This window comes from Antechinus flavipes, chromosome 5, assembly GCF_016432865.1.
Source record: "Antechinus flavipes isolate AdamAnt ecotype Samford, QLD, Australia chromosome 5, AdamAnt_v2, whole genome shotgun sequence".
NCBI classification, from domain to species: domain Eukaryota; kingdom Metazoa; phylum Chordata; class Mammalia; order Dasyuromorphia; family Dasyuridae; genus Antechinus; species Antechinus flavipes.
The window spans coordinates 54,067,120-54,084,099 of NC_067402.1; the positions used below are offsets into that span (position 1 = coordinate 54,067,120).

The 16,980-nt window shown below is 36.9% G+C and overlaps 1 protein-coding gene across 4 annotated transcripts in view; it reads left to right on the forward strand.

Moving 5' to 3' along the window:
- Positions 1-16,980, forward strand: part of CACNB2 (calcium voltage-gated channel auxiliary subunit beta 2) — a 383,626-nt gene that overhangs the window by 127,889 nt on the left and 238,757 nt on the right. Inside the window, exon 1 of one of the 4 annotated variants that reach the window (XM_052000734.1) lies at positions 170-793. The exons of the other annotated variants lie outside the window; for them this stretch is intronic. Within the exon in view, the coding sequence (XP_051856694.1) occupies positions 746-793 (48 nt within the window). The 5' untranslated portion in view covers positions 170-745. Of the gene's footprint in view, positions 1-169; positions 794-16,980 lie in introns of those variants that run through there. 4 annotated transcript variants of the gene reach the window in all.

Here is a 16,980-nt window from a genome sequence, read left to right on the forward strand (position 1 = left end):
CCCACAATTCATGGGAAACACGTAGCACAAGACAAAGCATCTGACAATTTGGAGGGTGGTTCTATAGTCCCGGGAATCCAGAGTGAATTAAAGTCTAGACTCCGTAATTTTTTCAGACTGCTGGGGGAGGGATAAATAGCTGATCAGCTATGCCCACCGTGTGGTTCCGAGGTAACATTGAATCAAGGATGCTCTTGCTAGGCTGTGTATCACGGGAAGGGCTCTGCTAGGGGAACAGCAGCAGAAGCTTTAGCCAAAGCAGGAACATCAACAGCACCAGAGGCAGGCTTTCCTTGAAAAGATGAGGCTATTTGGGTGTCCTACAAGGCAAAGGTCCTCTGATGGCTGAGTATCTCCTGAGAATGGTTAATGTAAACATGTCGGCAAGGGTCTCCAATTATTTGCACAGCTGTGATTATCTCTCAGCAATAGTCATGACAGGAGACTAAATGGTACTGTTCCTATATCCTCTAAGAATACAATTCTCTGAAGGAGAAGAAGATATTGGATCCTCCCCCAGAGAAGAAAAAGGGGGGAGGTAAAACACAAAAAGTTTTGGCGCCATAACGGAATCTGTTTTCAATATACATGTGTACCTAAGGAACTAGAGGCTAAATGTTGATTTGCTCATTCCTCTTACCTGGGACTGGAAGGAAGGGAGAGATGGACACTGGCTCAAATGAGAAGACGAGGCATTCTGAAGGTTGGTGAAGCCCCATGCTGATTGCATTCTGCTCTCCTCTTCATGCAGTGCTGTGGGTTGGGACATCGCCGGCGAGTTCGGGTTTCCTATGTAAGTTTCTGATTGCTTTAGAATTGTGGCTAGGAGCTGCGAATTCTGAGGATATGTCTGGTGCCCCTTTCAGATGATTTAATCCTTGTATTGAGGACGGGGCAGAACTAATCCTTGGTGCGGCGAGTTTTCAGGGCATCTCAGGTACATGAGCTTCGGAAATTTTACTTAAATGTTTTCTTTTACTGTCAGGGCCAGATGACTTAGATAATGAGCTACAGAATAACTTCTACTAAGCTTGCCCAGGAAATCTATTGTCTTGGAGCTCCTTATCAGTTCAAACCAGTTGATGCTCTGCTGTTTTGTTTTATTATTATTTTTAAACCTAGCTAACTGTAGCTCTGTTTTCCCATTTGAATTATTGCCTGCAAAAATCATCTAAGCTCTCGAATAATCAGTTAGAGGTTGTCAGAATTTAATATCACCAAGACGACCAACATCCCAGTTCTTATTTTGAACAGATTTAGGCAAGAGGCACTTGATGCCATTTGATAGATTATGCATCTGTGCAGCTAACAGCAGCATTTTACAACAGCTTAATCGTCCTGTGGCTTTTTCCATTGAAGATTGAAATAACCCCTTATTTCGTGGATCGGCCGTGTATTGCAAAATGGCTGTCTGAGTATGAAATTCAGTAAGAAAGGATAACACGGATCCTTCAGCATCCCTGTTTAGAGTGGCTGGGCATTCATAGAAACATGGTTTTGCAGCATACCAGCGGGTAGCCTATAGAGAAATGAACAGGTTTTTTTTTCCCCCTTTTTAATATGCCTCCTCGTCTTCTCCAGCCACTTAATTTCCAGGCAGTGTTGTGAGAGGGAGCAGGACATTTGTGCAGTCTGGCTGAGCTGCAGTGGCAGATTGCTCCGTGTTTGCATTGAGTTAACTGGGAAAAAAAAGATAAAAAATAAACAGAAAACGCAAGAAGGAAAAGGCATCAATAAACAGCGAAAGGGCTCAGATGAAGTCTTCTGTGGCACCAAAAAATATTTGAGATTAAATGACAGATTCTTTGGATGTGACAATCCCAGAAAAGATAAGGTCAAAGGCTGATGTGGTTAAAAATCATAAAGTTGGAGGATGAAAAAGGAAAATATAAATTAAAATGTAAAATCTTTTAAAAAATTTAACTCGAGTAAAAACTTTAAGAAGTAATGTCTTGATTTTAAACATTTCTGTTGCTAACATCTAAAGTGTCACTTTGTTCTTAAGTGCAACAGTTGACCTGTATGGAATATCTCTAGCCGTGAGGCAGGAGATGATTTTTAAGGATCTTGGGCCTTGAGGGATTACTTGTGGTTTTAAAAAGAAAAGTGAAGTTCTAACTGATTTTAGCAAAATGACTGGTGATAAAGAATATGGGAATATTAGGAGTATAAAATATGCATCTATTAAACCACTCCAAGCTTGAGGAAGTTATGTTGGACAAAAACCAAAATCATTCAAATGAAGATTTCATAGTTTCATATAGGTTTTTATGTGTTTTCTTTACGTAATAGGTCATAAAAATATGTAAGTTTCCTTTGGTTTGTTTTGTACAGAAGTTAACCCATAAACAGGGAGATCATTATAACTTTTTTCTTTTTTTTTTCTGTCGTGTTAGGAAGGTTTTTGGAATTTTTTCTGACATGAACATGTTTGTAAATAAGTAGTACTAGGTGACTATATTATAATTTTGACTTCTTGATTCATAAATAAAAGAGACAATAATTTATTAGATGTCAAACTTCCCCCTTTCCCATTTTGGGGTAGAGAAAATTTTAAGTATTTACGTATATTTGTCTAACAAAACTTTATGAGCATCATTCATTAGCCATAAAGTTTATTCTATTTTAAGAACTCTAGTATACAATCTATCTGCTACTACCTTGATCTCTCACAGAATAGAAATAGATTGGGAATCTATTTTAATGGATTTGAATTTTATTTCCTGGTTGTTAATTCAGAATTAATCTAGACTTGCTTTAATTCTTCTGGAGGAAAATAAACCAGAATGTATCTTTATGTGTGGTTTTATTGTTATAACAACTCGAGATCAAATACATCCTCAGATGCTTACCTATTATGTAACTCTGGAAAAGCGCTTTCAATTTGAATTTTCTCATCTATAAAATGGGGCTAATTATGTCATCTACTTTCTGCAGTAGTTATGAGCATCAAATGGGACTATGTTGGCAAAATACTTTTCAAACTTTCAAGTGCTCTAGCTATTGGTGGGCTGCTTGAGTCATTTCCAAGATGGCAGTTCATATAGCAGTCTCAGATTCCTAAATAGTGACTGTCATATGAACCTGGTCAGATTATTTGGACTTCTCTAGACTCAGCACCTTTTTCTAGCTGTGTCTCATTTGGGTGGTAGAGTCCCTGTACACACTCAATCTTTCCCCAACTTTAGAATTTAAAAATAAGGATTAGTAGAAGACCTGGAGTAAGGGAACTCTAAGTTCAAATGCAGCTTTGGATATTTACTAGCTGTGTGACTTTAGGCAAGTGACTTCTGTTTGCATTAGCCCCCTTCGGCTATAAAATGGGGATAATAGCATCTACCTGGTAGAACAATTGTGAGGATCAACTGAGAAATATTTGTAAAAACACTTAGCAAAGTAACTGACATTATATAAAATACTTTTTTCCCTTCCCCAAGTAGAAGCCACAAATTGCTCACAGCTTTTTTCATCCCTTTCCAACTACTGCAAATGAATGGTCTTAAGTCCAACTTTCCTATTTTTTTTCTATTTATCTGTTGATAGGTAGTCCTGCTATTTAAATCTTTTTCTTTACAAAGTTCATATCCCTTTGAACAAAGGACTACCTATATATGAGCAAGAAGGGAGATAAAGCTGGGAGAAGACCCGCTGTTGTTCCTCATGGACTGAAAGGAGACTGGAATTTGAGATCAGTGCTTGATACCTATTATTATTCCCCTGTAAGAGAAACAATATAAATAGGTGCATTTGATATATAGTAACTGTTCCTTTCTCCCCATAGTTTCCAGAAATACATTGAAGATTTCTATATCTATTTCCTGTTTTACTTTGGCTTCCGTGGTCTTCCCCAGTTATCTGCATAACCCATTCTGTTAACTAGGTTAGAGAATTAGAGCCTTAGAGCCTTAGAGCTTTTAGGGAACTCAGAGGCTAACCAGTCTAATCCCCCTCACTTAACAGTGTTCTTTATGTTTCTGGTATCTTTAAAAATAATACTCTGTCTCTAAAACATTATTCTTTCACCATCTCCTAATTTCTTTGTCAGCTTTCTTAGGGCCACACCATGATCCTATCATTCCTCTGATACCCGCTCTCAGAAAATATCCCCATGTGGACCAAGTTTAGTTTTGCTCATTATTTTTTCCCAAGGTCATCCCATAAGCAATACAATGAAAGGTGTATCAGCCAGATCGATACTCTTATACCTGGGTGGATATACAGACATGATAGAGTTCAGAAACATGACCATCTCCAGAAATAAATGAGAATCCCATTGTACTCTGGCCTGACCATTTCTGGAGTATTGCTTTCACTTCTGAGCACCATGTTTTAAGAAGGGCCCGGATAATCTTCAGAATATTTATAGGGGGACAACCAGGATGGTGATAGACCTCAAGTTCATGGTATGAAAGAATGGGTGGAAGGAAGTGAGGATGTGGGGAAACGGGAAGGAAGTAAGAATCAAATAAGATAATAAATACATAACTTAGAACATTAGACAGCTGCTTGATTTTTTGATGAAATTTAGTTTGAAGGAAGAAAAAAAAAAGACATCCCTTAAGAGAAACAGCTATTTGGAGCAAACAATATATAGAGTTCAGAATACTTAAGCTTGAATTCAGATTCAGATATTTAATAATTGTGATATCGGGCAAGTCACTTAATCTCTGTTTGCTCCTGTTTCCTCAACTGTCAAATGGAGATAATAATAGCATCTTACCTCCAAGGGTTAGTATGAAGATAAAGTTAGAAGGGCTTAGTACAGTGCTTGCCACATAGTATGTAGCATAATAAATGCTTCTTTTCTTCTCTCCTTCCTTCTATCTATCCATCTTGAGGTGGCCAACCTGGAAGAGTGGTCAGCCTAGTGTCTGGCCCCAAAGGGCAAGTTAGGAGAAAGTTAAAAACTACCAAGGGGCAATTTGAAAAAGCAAATCTTCCTGGTAATTAGAGCTATTTGAAGGAGACCTGTTTACTTTAGGTAAAGACTCCTCTCTATTGTGAGTATTAAAGACTCACAATAGAGACTGGGTGATGATCACTCATTGGCTAAGATGTAAATTTTTTAACTCTGAAATTCCAGAATCCCACATGAAGCATAATTGTTTTGTACTATGAGAAACCCTAATAATGTCTTTCTTTTGCCCAAGAGAGAAATATCAGTGTGGGGGATGAGAGTAATGGGCTAAAAATCTACTAAAAAAGGTCAGTGGAATATGTCTCAGTGGGATGAAGAAAATGGGAGAGGTAGCTCCCTGAGCTAGTTTTGATGCTCCTTGAATTTGCTCTAACCAATCTTGATAAACTTGGGTAAGTGAGATACACTGGAGAGACTGTCCTGATCTCTTTCTTAATTTTACAGATCATAGAATTCTGTTTTATAGGCTATAAAATGTCACATGAAATGATTTCCTCAGTTGTCAATGGCAGAAATGGGATTAGAGGTCTAATCCAGTATTTTGTCTATTACAGCAATGATAGCATAGTGTTCTGCTTAACTTGTAATCACTTCTCAGCATCTTGGATTCCCAAGGGGTCCAACCATGTCAGTAAACTACTATGAATTACATACCCTGACCTGATTATGGAATAGGATAGACTGGTTAATAAAGCCTCTTTATTGTTAGAGATATCCTAATGTGTGTCATTTTTAGTTTTAAAATAATTAGCATAAAATCAGATACAACTAGCCCTGCAATTGTAGGAAATATATTAATTACTGTTGATTCCAATTCACTTTCTGTGTTTTCTGGGCATCTTGATAAGAGCAATTTGTTATCCTTTTGTCATTTCCAGCATGCCTGATTCTTTGTAACCCTTTTGGGCATTTTCTCAGCAAAGATACTAGGAGCAATTTGCCATTTCCTTTCCCAACTCATTTTTACAGATAAGGAAACTGAGACAAACAGGGTTAAAAGTGATTTACCCAGGGTCATCCAGCTAATAAATGTCTGTGGCAGATTTTTGACTTCAGGGCTTGTGCTCTATCTGGTGTATCACCTATCTGCTCCAAGAATAATAATGACCAACAGTTACATCATACTTTCAAGTTTGCAAAACACTTCAATTATGTTACCTCATTAAATCCTCACAATACTGTAGGATATGCTCTTCTGTTATTCCTATTTTAGGTGAAGAAACTAAGGCTGGGAGAGGTTAAATTACAAAGCAAGTAAATATCAGAGAGCTGATTTTTCCAGCTTTCAGTTCTCTATCCATTGTCACCTTGAGAGGTAACAATTAATCAATAGAAATCAATTATTATGATGCTCTGACTTCTGAAGTACCGGGTAAGAGAGAGGTCTGGTTGTCAGTGCTGGGTCATAGGAAGTTGACGAAGCTGGTGTACTGGCCAGAGCGTCTGCACAGCTCCCACATGTTGCTCTGAGATCTTCAGTGCTGTCTCTGAACAGAGAAGAATAAATTCCATCTGTTCCATTATTTTCTCTGGCCTGAAAAACAACTTCCTGAGGTCAGATGACTTTGTAGGGCTTCTGATTATGTAGGAAAATGTAAAGGGATGGAATCCACATGTGTTAGAAGGCAGGAAGATGTAAAATGTATTTATACCATTCACACTCAATCACTTAAACTTTTCCAGCTCGGCCTGGGGATCTTTAGAAGCTGGAATATGGGATTTAAACCTTCAGTCTTTTCTGATTAGAGTCAGATTCTTTTGGCAAGCTGCCCCAGTTTTAAGCAGGACAGTGCTGACTTGCCAAAACATGGGTTGGCTGTGATTTTTAATAGCATTTATCTCTGGCAGTTTCAAAATCCTTACTTTTAATTTAAAAAAATCTTTAAGGTGCCCTTTGATGTCTCTTTTTAAAAAATACTTTAGTTTTTAAAGCTCCTAAGTCATTCTCATCTCTCTAGAATAAGAATGTATCTTAAAGAAGCTTTACCATTAAATTTGCTAAAACCGAATAGATGTCTGTTGTCAGAAATACCAGATGCCAAAAATGAATATATTCTACAAGGTATTATTTTAAAAAATTTTTCAAAGTGTGCCTGCTATATTGAGAGACAGTTTTGTATACTGTATAGAGGGCTGGCTTTAGGACCAGGAAGTCTTAGGTTCCAATCCAGCCTTTGATAGATTGGCTAGGTGATCCTAGGTAAGTCACTTAAATTCTTAATATCCCAGTAAACCTTCTAAGTCTAGGAGTTGGAAAATAGTTGCCAATTTTGATTATCTATCTAGCTTTCCTTCCTTCCTTCTTCCTTTTTTCTTCCTTCTTTTTTCCTTCTTTCTTTTTTTCCTTCTTTCTTCTCTATATCCTTCTTAGTCTTATTTTCCTCCTTCTGCCCTCTCCTCTTCCTCCTCCTCCTGTTCTTTCTCCTTCTCTTCCTCCTTCTCTTCCTTTTCTTCTCCAATTCTTCCTCTTCCTCTTCTTTCTTCTCTTTCTCTCTGTGTCTGTGTGTGTGTGTGCACATGTATGTATCTTTTTGTGCATTTGTGTGTGTCTCTCTCTTTCCCTCCCTCCCCAACTCCCAACATACACATGCTTACTTTCCATGTATAATGAATTCACAGGAATTATAAATTTGGATGTAGGGTGCTTCGGAAATCATTTAATCCAAACCTTTTCACTTTAAGGAAAGTTACAATGACTTATTCCGGATCACACAGGTTACTAAGCTTCAGAAATGGAATTTGAGCCCAGATCCTCTGACTGCAAAACCAGAACCATTGTACCATACTGCTTCCTTAGGGGAAACTTCTACCATTCAACCTCCTGGATTAGTTCATACTCCCAACTGAAGTGGAGAAGAAGACCCAGATGAATTGCAGAGCAGAGCATATCATTTGGTTCATTAAAGTAGTGATAGAATTTAGTTTTCGAAATTTCTAAATTTCAGCATTCTAAACTTCTAATTTTCAGTTTTCTAAACTTCAGATGTATGATGAGGAAGTGACTTAGATCTGGAGGAGAGTAGAGCACCAAAAATAATGTGGTGATATTATCATGTATTTATAAAACAATTGCAATTCAAAGATCTCAAAATGCCTATACAAAGTATAATCATTTATTTATAGCTGGCATTTACATAGCACTTTACAGATATTATCATGTTTGATTCTTAGAAAAATCCTAGAAGACAGGTGCTATTAGGATCCCCATTTTACAGATGAGGAAACTGAGTCAGATAGTGATTAAGTGACTTCCCAGAATCACAAGGACAATAAGTGTCTGAAGTCACATTTAAACTCAAATTGTCCTGACTCCTAATCCATCACTCTATCCACTGTGCTATCTAGCTGCTTATTATCTGTCTTATCAACATGATTATTTTGGCCTTGCCATTTGGCATTATTGTTGTAGGGTTTAGGTTTTTGGTATTGTTACTAGATTTAATAGAAATGATTTGAAATCCTCCTACGGATAATTATGTCCTTAGAGGGATGGCTGAGGCCCACAGAGATGAGTCAATCCATTGCAGAAAGAGTGCTGGATAGGGAACTCAAGAATTCTGAGTCCGTGTCTTTATTCTTGCAATCACTTGCTGAAAAAATTTGGGGAGGGAAAGTTCCCTTCCATCTAGTAAAAACAAAGAGGAGATAGCAATAAAGTTGGATTTTAAAAGAAGTGAGACATTTCAGTTGTCAGAGATGGACATGGGATTCACTCCTCAGAATGGGATGAATTGAGGACATGATAATGGGGGAAGGCACAGGAATGGTGGGGAATGAAAAATGGGTGTGAAGAGAGAGTTGGAGGAGATAAGGCTTCAAAGGTAAATTGTAGAGAGATTATGTAAGGCCTTGAATGCCATGACAATATGTCTATTATTTGTCTGTTTATTTAGAGACAAACAGTGAGAAACCAATGAAGGTTTTTCAAATAGAAAAGTGATTATCAGAGGGGTGCATTAGGCAAATTACTTTGGCAGCCAGGCAAAAGATGGATTGAAAAAGGGAGAGACTGGAGGCAAAAGGACCAGCTTATCTGATGGTGCCATCTAAACGAGGCTGGGAGGGCCTGAATTTGGAATATTTATAGTGGGAACAGAAAGAAGAGAATGAATAGATAGAAATGATCAGATCTGACTGACAATTGATTGAATGTGCCAAGGAGACAAGTCATTGTGGCTGGAGAAAGAGGAGTATAAATTTCTCCTAGAAGTTTGAGAGTGAGGGGGAGCACAAACTGATAACTTGAAGGAGCAGTAGAGTACACAAAGGGGGTGGAATTTTTTTTTATTAGATATAATAAAGAAGAAAGAAAAATAGTGTGGAAGAGAACGAGAGAGTGAGAAAGAAGGAGTGAGAAAAGGAATTATAGTAGGAGAAGCAATTTCAAAGAAGAAATGAGTGGATATGGGATCCAGGACAATAACTGAGATGGGGAAATAAAAGGAATAAACATTAAGCATCTCCTATGTGTTAGGTACATGTAAACTAAGCATTTTATAAATACTGTCTCATTTGAGTCTCACAACAATCCTATGCTATTATTTATCCCAATTAGAGTTGGGGAAACTGAGGCAGGTGCCCATTAAGTAACTTGCTCAGGGTCACAGAGTTAGTAAGTGTCTAGGGCCTCATTTGAAAACAATTCTTCCTGATTCCATACCCATTGCTCTTATCTGTGAGCATGAAGAGGAGGGAGTAGGAGGAGATCAGTCTGAAAGATAAATTGTAGATAGATTGGGTAGGATCTTGAATGCCAAAACAAATCTGTTATTTGTTTATTTAGAGATAAATGGTGAGAAACTCATGAAGTTTTCCTTCTCCTAGCTGGGAGAAGGGGTTAACTTTGGCATTATTTGTGTCTGAGATTGGAAGGGATGAGGAGGGGGTAGATAAGAAGAACTGAGAGATGTGGAGGAAATGTATCAGATAGCCTTAATCTTTCCAGCAGGTGGTGAGGCCCTTTCTGTGTAGAGAATGGAGAGAGAGAGGGTGGAACTGGAGGCTGAGAGAGAGAAGAGAGCCCTCAGAACAACAGGCCCTCCTCCCCCATCCGCCCCAAGTCCAGGTAGCAGGTGGCAGGGGAGACTTGTATTATAAATCTAGCAGACTTCGATTGTCAGCTGACCTTTCTACTGAATAGATCGGCTTCCCATAGAGCCAGAATATTCTGTTTGGTCTCTTCCATGAGACTACATTATTACACTGAGATCCACTTTCATTCTTTTCCATTTGGAAAAAAAAAATCAGTTTCTTTCTCTTTCTCCCATATTTGTCAAGAAGACCTTACCATGTCTCTCCCAAGGAAAAGTTAATTTAGTAAGTCATTGAAGATACCTCTCTTAATTATCTAGAGAACAGGAATAAAGTAACTAGGCAAGCAAGTTATTTTCAGAAACTGCATTACTGCACAATTGAAGACAGAGGAGCAGTTTGGTACGGGAGAGGTTGTACCTGGTCTGGAGCATCAACATGGTGGCGGTGGCTCCTGGGATGCGTATTCCCTGTGTGACTACTGACAGCTCCATGTAAAATCTCAGTCTCATTTTTCTCACTGTTAAAGTAGGAATATGTTTACATAATTTGTTTCATGGGATCATTGTTGGGAAAGTGCTTTGTAGTCCTTCAAACAATCTACAAACATTACTTGTTTTGATTATTATTGCCCAGTCTCAGGAATTCAACACAGCTGACAAAAGTACTTCATTTATTCCTTAGGAGAAATTTAATTATTGGGAAAATTAGGCTCAATGTGGGTTGAATACAAGACAAATTTAAATGAGGGTGCAGAAAGTGAGGTAGGAGACCTCAGACCTGGAGAGGCTCTGGGATTCTGTGTCATAATAGAGAAGAGATGTACCAGACTATAAGACTCTTTAGGAGAGAGACCCTCATCTGTTTCTGAAAGGAGAGTAAGATGGGACTGGGATGTGTTCTCTGGGACTATAATAAACAGTAGCTGATGCCTTCCTGACTCAACCAATTATCCTGCTAAATATGTTCTAAAAACAGTCGTTTATACCTGCTAGAATTTCCAGTGCCTTCAAAAAGGTGCCACCTTTTTGCACAGCTTTGATTGCCCTGTTTAATTCATGGCTCTATCCTATGAAAACAACTTACAATTAGAAAAAAACTGACTTAAACGTTTAGTAACTGTATGCCTGGACTAGTCACTTAACTTCACTTAGCCTCAATGGCTTTAACTGTAAAATGGGACTAGTACTGGCATTTACTTCATGAGGTTATTGTGGATTAAATGTTATATAAAGGCATTTTCCAAACCTCAAGGATCTGTGTAAGTGTAAAAGAATGAGTCATTAGGTTACATTTATTGATTGCTACCTGTTAACACTTGTAGAATCAAAGGATGGATGTACTTTTCGAAAGAAAGTTAAATAGTGATTAGAGTTTGGAAATTAGAGCAGGCATATGTATGCCTGTGATGTTGTTTAAAAGGGCTGCTGGGAATTCACTAGACGGAACCATTAGTCTGGAGTCAAGAAGACTCATCTTTCTCATTTCAAATCTGGTCTCAGTTACTTCCTGGGTGAATTTTGGCAAATCATTTATCCCTCTTTACTTCAGTTTCCTCATCTGTAAAATGAGCTAGAGAAGAAATGGCAAACTGCTGAAATGTCTTGTCCAAGTAAACTTCATGGACAGTACAATCCCACAGGGTCAAAAAAAAAAAAAAAAAGACTCAGAACATATCTGAACAACAATTATTGTTTAATTTTGGGTGCTGGCATTTTCTCCAGTTATTTAATAATCTCACATTTACATAGCAAGTTTAGTTTTTTTCAGTGATTCCCTTAGAAAAATCTCATTAGTGGGTAGCAGTGTATATTATTCTTAGCTCCATTTGCACAGATAAAGAAACTGATACTCAGAGAGATAACATGACTTTCCTAACATTACACTGCTGTCAAGTATTGGGGCCAGAGCTCAGCACAAAATCTAGTTCCCTTATTCACTATTCCACAATGCTTTCCTGATGAGTGTGGTTGGTAAACACAAAATGTAACATGATTTAAATTTTTTTTGCCTTTGTTACTACATACATAAATAACAAGGGAGCTAGAACTGCGGAGTATTCCAGGGTTGCCTTTCCACAGAGTGATTGCTGACACTAAATATTTTCCTCCAGTATTCAGTATTCTTCACCTTGAGTTAAAACAGAATTTTTTAAAAAGTGCCACACTCTTGGATTGACAAGCAAATTTCCAACTTTATTTTACTAAGTTCTTCTTTTTCTTTCACTGCACTCATCCAATGAGTTATCAAATATTTCTGTTTCTATTTAGGCAGCATCTCTCACACCATTCCCTTATCCTTACTCAACAGCCTTTGTTCCCTCTCTTGCCTGGATCAATTGAGATGGCCTTCTCTTGAGCTTCCATTTTTCAGATCTTCTCCATTCTAATCTATTCTCTAGAAAGCTGCTAAAGAGAAGTTTCTAAGCACCAATTTGACCATGAAAACCCTCCCCCTAATTAATTCCTTCCTCTAATAAACTTTATTATTGCCTCTTGAATCATCCTCCATTTGACTTTTACAGCCATTCCTAATCTGACCCTGATGTTCTTTTCAAACTCATTATATAGGATGAGTCAAAAATATTTTTTAAGAATTAAAAACTGAAAATTGAACTGGCACTTTTGGGTGACACAATACCGTGCTGTTCTTCCCATCTTCCATCTCCATCACTCTTAATTGGCTGTCCCCCAAGTCTTGAATGTTCTTTCTCCTTCATTCTCTCCTTATAAAATGGTCTGCCTTCTCATAACCCAAATGAAGAATTTACTATATGAAGCCTTTCCCAAGCCCACCTGTGGGGAGTGCAGTGGGCAGAGCACTGGACCTGGGGCCAGGGAAACCACAGTTCTAATCTAGCTGCAGATACTCACTGGCTATGTTATTCAGGGTAAATCCTTTATACTCCATTTCCTCAACTCCATGCTGACAGGCACATTTGTGAAATGTGGCTCCTAAATTGGACACCATTCTGTATTTTATAGATTTCCACAATGAGTTTTGAATCCATTTTTCCTCTAGGTTGCTTTTAATTCTCTCTATGAAATGATTTCAAAGAGATAATTGGAATAATGATAGACCTACATCCCTAGGATTGTTGTTAGCATCAGTTAAGCTAATATTTGTATTGCACTTAGCATAGTGCCTCACATATAGTGGTGCTTAATCTACCTTTCCTTCCTTTCTCTCTCCTTTTCTTCCTTTGTTGCTTCCTTCCTTTCCTCTCTCTCTTTCTCCATCCTCTCCTTTCTTTCTTCTTTTCTCCCATTCTTACTTTCTCTCTTTTTCTTCTTTTTTCTCTCCCTTCCTCTTTCCCTTCCTTCCTTCCTTCTAATCATCCTTGTTTCCTTCTCTTACTCTCTTCATAACGGCTCATATTTATTTTAGATATATATGCATGTCACTAAAACTTAAGTTTTAGGGGAAAACTGTTTTTACTTTGTCTCTCCAGTATGCAGCACAGTTTGTGACATATAGTAGCTACTTAATAATATAATAATTATAATAATATATATAAGAAGTGCTTATTATTTGATCAATTGGTATATCATGCTTATTAATTCCTTGATTATAATTAATCTTCTTGGGGAAATAAACTTTAGAAATATTAATATAGAATGAGATGTTCATTATCTGTAAGTATTACCATTTCTGGATTCCACATTCCCCTGATGGGGGGAAAGAGTTGAATCTCTTTGGTGTGTCATGGACTCTTTTGGCAGTCTGGAAACTTTGGCATCTCCTCTCAGAATGATGCTTTTAAATGCATAAAATATATAGGATTACAAAGGAAAACAATTATGCTGAAATATAGCTATCAAAATATATTTTTAAAAAATATATGCAGTTCTTTTAAACATTTCCATATTTGTCATGTTGTGCAAGAAAAATCAGATCAAAAGGGAAAAAAATAGGAGAAACAAACAAATGAACAAACAAAAAAAGATGAAAATACTACCTTTTAGCCCACAGTTTTCTCTTTGGATGTGGATGGCATTTTCCATCCCAAGTCTATTGGAATTGCCTTGAATCACTGCATTGTTGAGAAGAGCCAAGTCCATCACAATTGATCATATAATTTTATTATTATTATGTACAATGTTTTCTTGATTCTGCTCACTTCACTTAGCATCAGTTCAAGTAAATCTTTCCAGGCTTTTCCAAAATCAGCCTGCTCATCATTTCTTATAGAACAACAATACTCCCTTACATTCATATACCATAACTTATTCAGTCATTCCCCATCTCAAAATATTTTAAAGAATGTTTACAGGCCTGACGTTGAAAACCTATAGAATTAGGGGCCCTATTAGAATATAGAAACATCAGAGTTAAAAGGAATTCTAGTGACTGGAATCCAAACTAATTCATATCGTAAAGAGGATACCCTTTCCAAAATCAGTCTATAATTGTTTGCTTGTTGTCTTCCCTTTGGATTATGAGCTCTTAGAGGGCAGGGACTCTCTCTTTTTTTCTTCTTTTGATTCCCTAGTGCTTAGCATAGTGCCTGGCAGATACTAGATGCTTAATAATCATTAATTGATTGATTGATTGCTTTAAAATACCCAACAAGTGGCCGGGCTTTGCTTTAATATCTCCAGCTAGGAGGAACTCAACCTCTCTTGATGCATTTCATTCCAATGGTTTGAAAACTTTCTCTGACACCATGTTTGCTTTTGTAACTTTTACTCATTATTCCTAGTTTTAGCCTTCTGGACAAATGTAATCCCTCATCCTAATGACAGTCCTTTGAACGAGTGAAGTGACTTACAATACCTACTTTTAAGTCTTCTCTAGTCCTTGTTAAACATTTTTAACTGTTTTATCTGGTCATTGTGTCAAAAACCCAGGAACCTTCACCATACTGGTTGTCCCACTCTGATTCCTTTCCATGTTATATCTATGTGCTTCCAAAAATGGAAAACCCTGAACTCAGTACAATGTTCCAGTTACAGTCTGGGTAAGGGAGAATACAGTATAATCCCTATTCTGTAAAAGAGTATCACCTCCTTATTTCTGGAGACTAGGAAATAAAAAGTCCAAGATCCCATTAGATATTTTTTTCAGCAAATAGATATCCAGACTGAGCCAAGAATACTTAACTTGATATTAGTTGTGTGACTGGTCAAATTTTTTATTTTTATTTTTTAAATTTCTTTAATTTCTAAAGACCTAGGTTCTAGTCTTAATTCTGTAATTACTTTATAAATTTGGGGAAGGCCCTTCCTTCATCTATAAAAGGAGGAAAGGAATCAGACTGGATAACCCTTACATTTCCATTTGGTTCAAACATTTTATGCTCCCTAACTACCCACAACTTCATTTTTTTTGTTTGCTGAGGCAATTGTAGCTTGTCTCAGGGTCACACAGCTAGAAAGTGTTAAGTGTCTAAAGCCAGATTTGAACTCAGGTCTTTCTGACTTCAAGGCTGGTGCTCTATCCACTGTACCAACCAGCTGCCTCACTTCATTTATTCTTTATGCCATCTCTAATAAAGATTCAAAGATAGCATTGTCAGAACTTGTGGGATGATTATGCAAGGGACCAAAAAAAAAAAAAAAAAAGGGAGATAGGTGGACTACTGATGCTTACCTCTGATGGAGAAGTATTTTTATGTCTGTGGTATCCTTTTCTTCAGGTCTCACAATCACTTTAAAAGAGAAATGGTCATGTTTTAACATATTATATAAATCAGGACTTCTTAAATTTCTTCTGTTCACCAGCTTTTTTTTTTGCCTGAGAAATTTTTACATGTCCTCAGGTTTATAGATATATAAAATAGATATATAAATCAAGCATTTACTGATCATCATAATTTCATGTTATGAGACCCCATATGGGCTCACGAACCACAGTTTAAGAAGCTAGAATATTTAAATCACATAGCATCGGAAGGTAAGAGGCCATATCATTTCAGTAATCAAGTTAAAAATGAACAATATGGCTTTAAAGAAATAACTTTTAGAAAATTCCTATCTTTTTATCAGAAAAAAAGGAATGAATTTCACAAGATTTTGGTCTATGGGCCCTGATTATGATGTGTTCATTATCACTTAAAATGATATATTCATTGCTTCAAATCCAAAAAAAGGCATTCGTGATTTGGCTATTTGAGCCTTATCTTCAATTAGGTTCAGGGAACATTCATGCATTTCTTTGATTTGATATCCTTTCCCTGAATACTTCCTTGCAACACTGTTTTTCTAGTGTGCACAGCATCAGAGGGTCATGAATGGCAGGCAGTGCATTCAGAATGAGGAGAAGTTGAGAAAAAACTAATTATCATAATTCCTTTCCCTTTACAGCACCATAAAAAATTAAGCTGCTCTCCCTCTCTTAAAATCTTCTTATTGTGTTGATTACTTATTCCATGTTCACTTATAGACTTTTTTTTGTACTCACTGAAAATATGTACACGTAATCTGATATTTTATCATGTCTCAAAGTCACTGGAAATCCCACTGTGAAAAATTGTATTCTGTGATTATCTGAAGAAAGAGGCAATAATTCTGACTTGTTTTGCTATATTTTCCCCCTAATTAGATATCCCTCTTACAGGATTCAATTAATTGCCAGATTTCGGGTTCTGTACATTGTAGGTCAAATACAGCTGCCCATATTGCCTTAAATAGTTCAGTTCTATGAATTATTTCTCTGAATCTGATCCTTTAAATACATTGGTTTTTTAAGATGAATGTTTTATTCTATAATGAATAAAAAGGAAATACCACAGACATGGATATAAGTTAATCCCAATCACTGGGAACCAAGAAACTACTATATCCAGAGAGTTATCTTGTTACCCAGCACAACTTCTACTAAAATTAATTTTCTACTATATGGAATCATCTTTTCTCATTTTCATGTTATTTACTATAACATATGACTTTGCTTGTTGACACTTTTCCCTTTGCTTTTGTAAAGCCTAGATTAACACTGATTTATTTGTTTATTTTATATTAGGGACTTAAATTATAGTCACAACCAACCAAATTTCAAATTAGAGTACAAATGTTTGACCACCAGTTTTT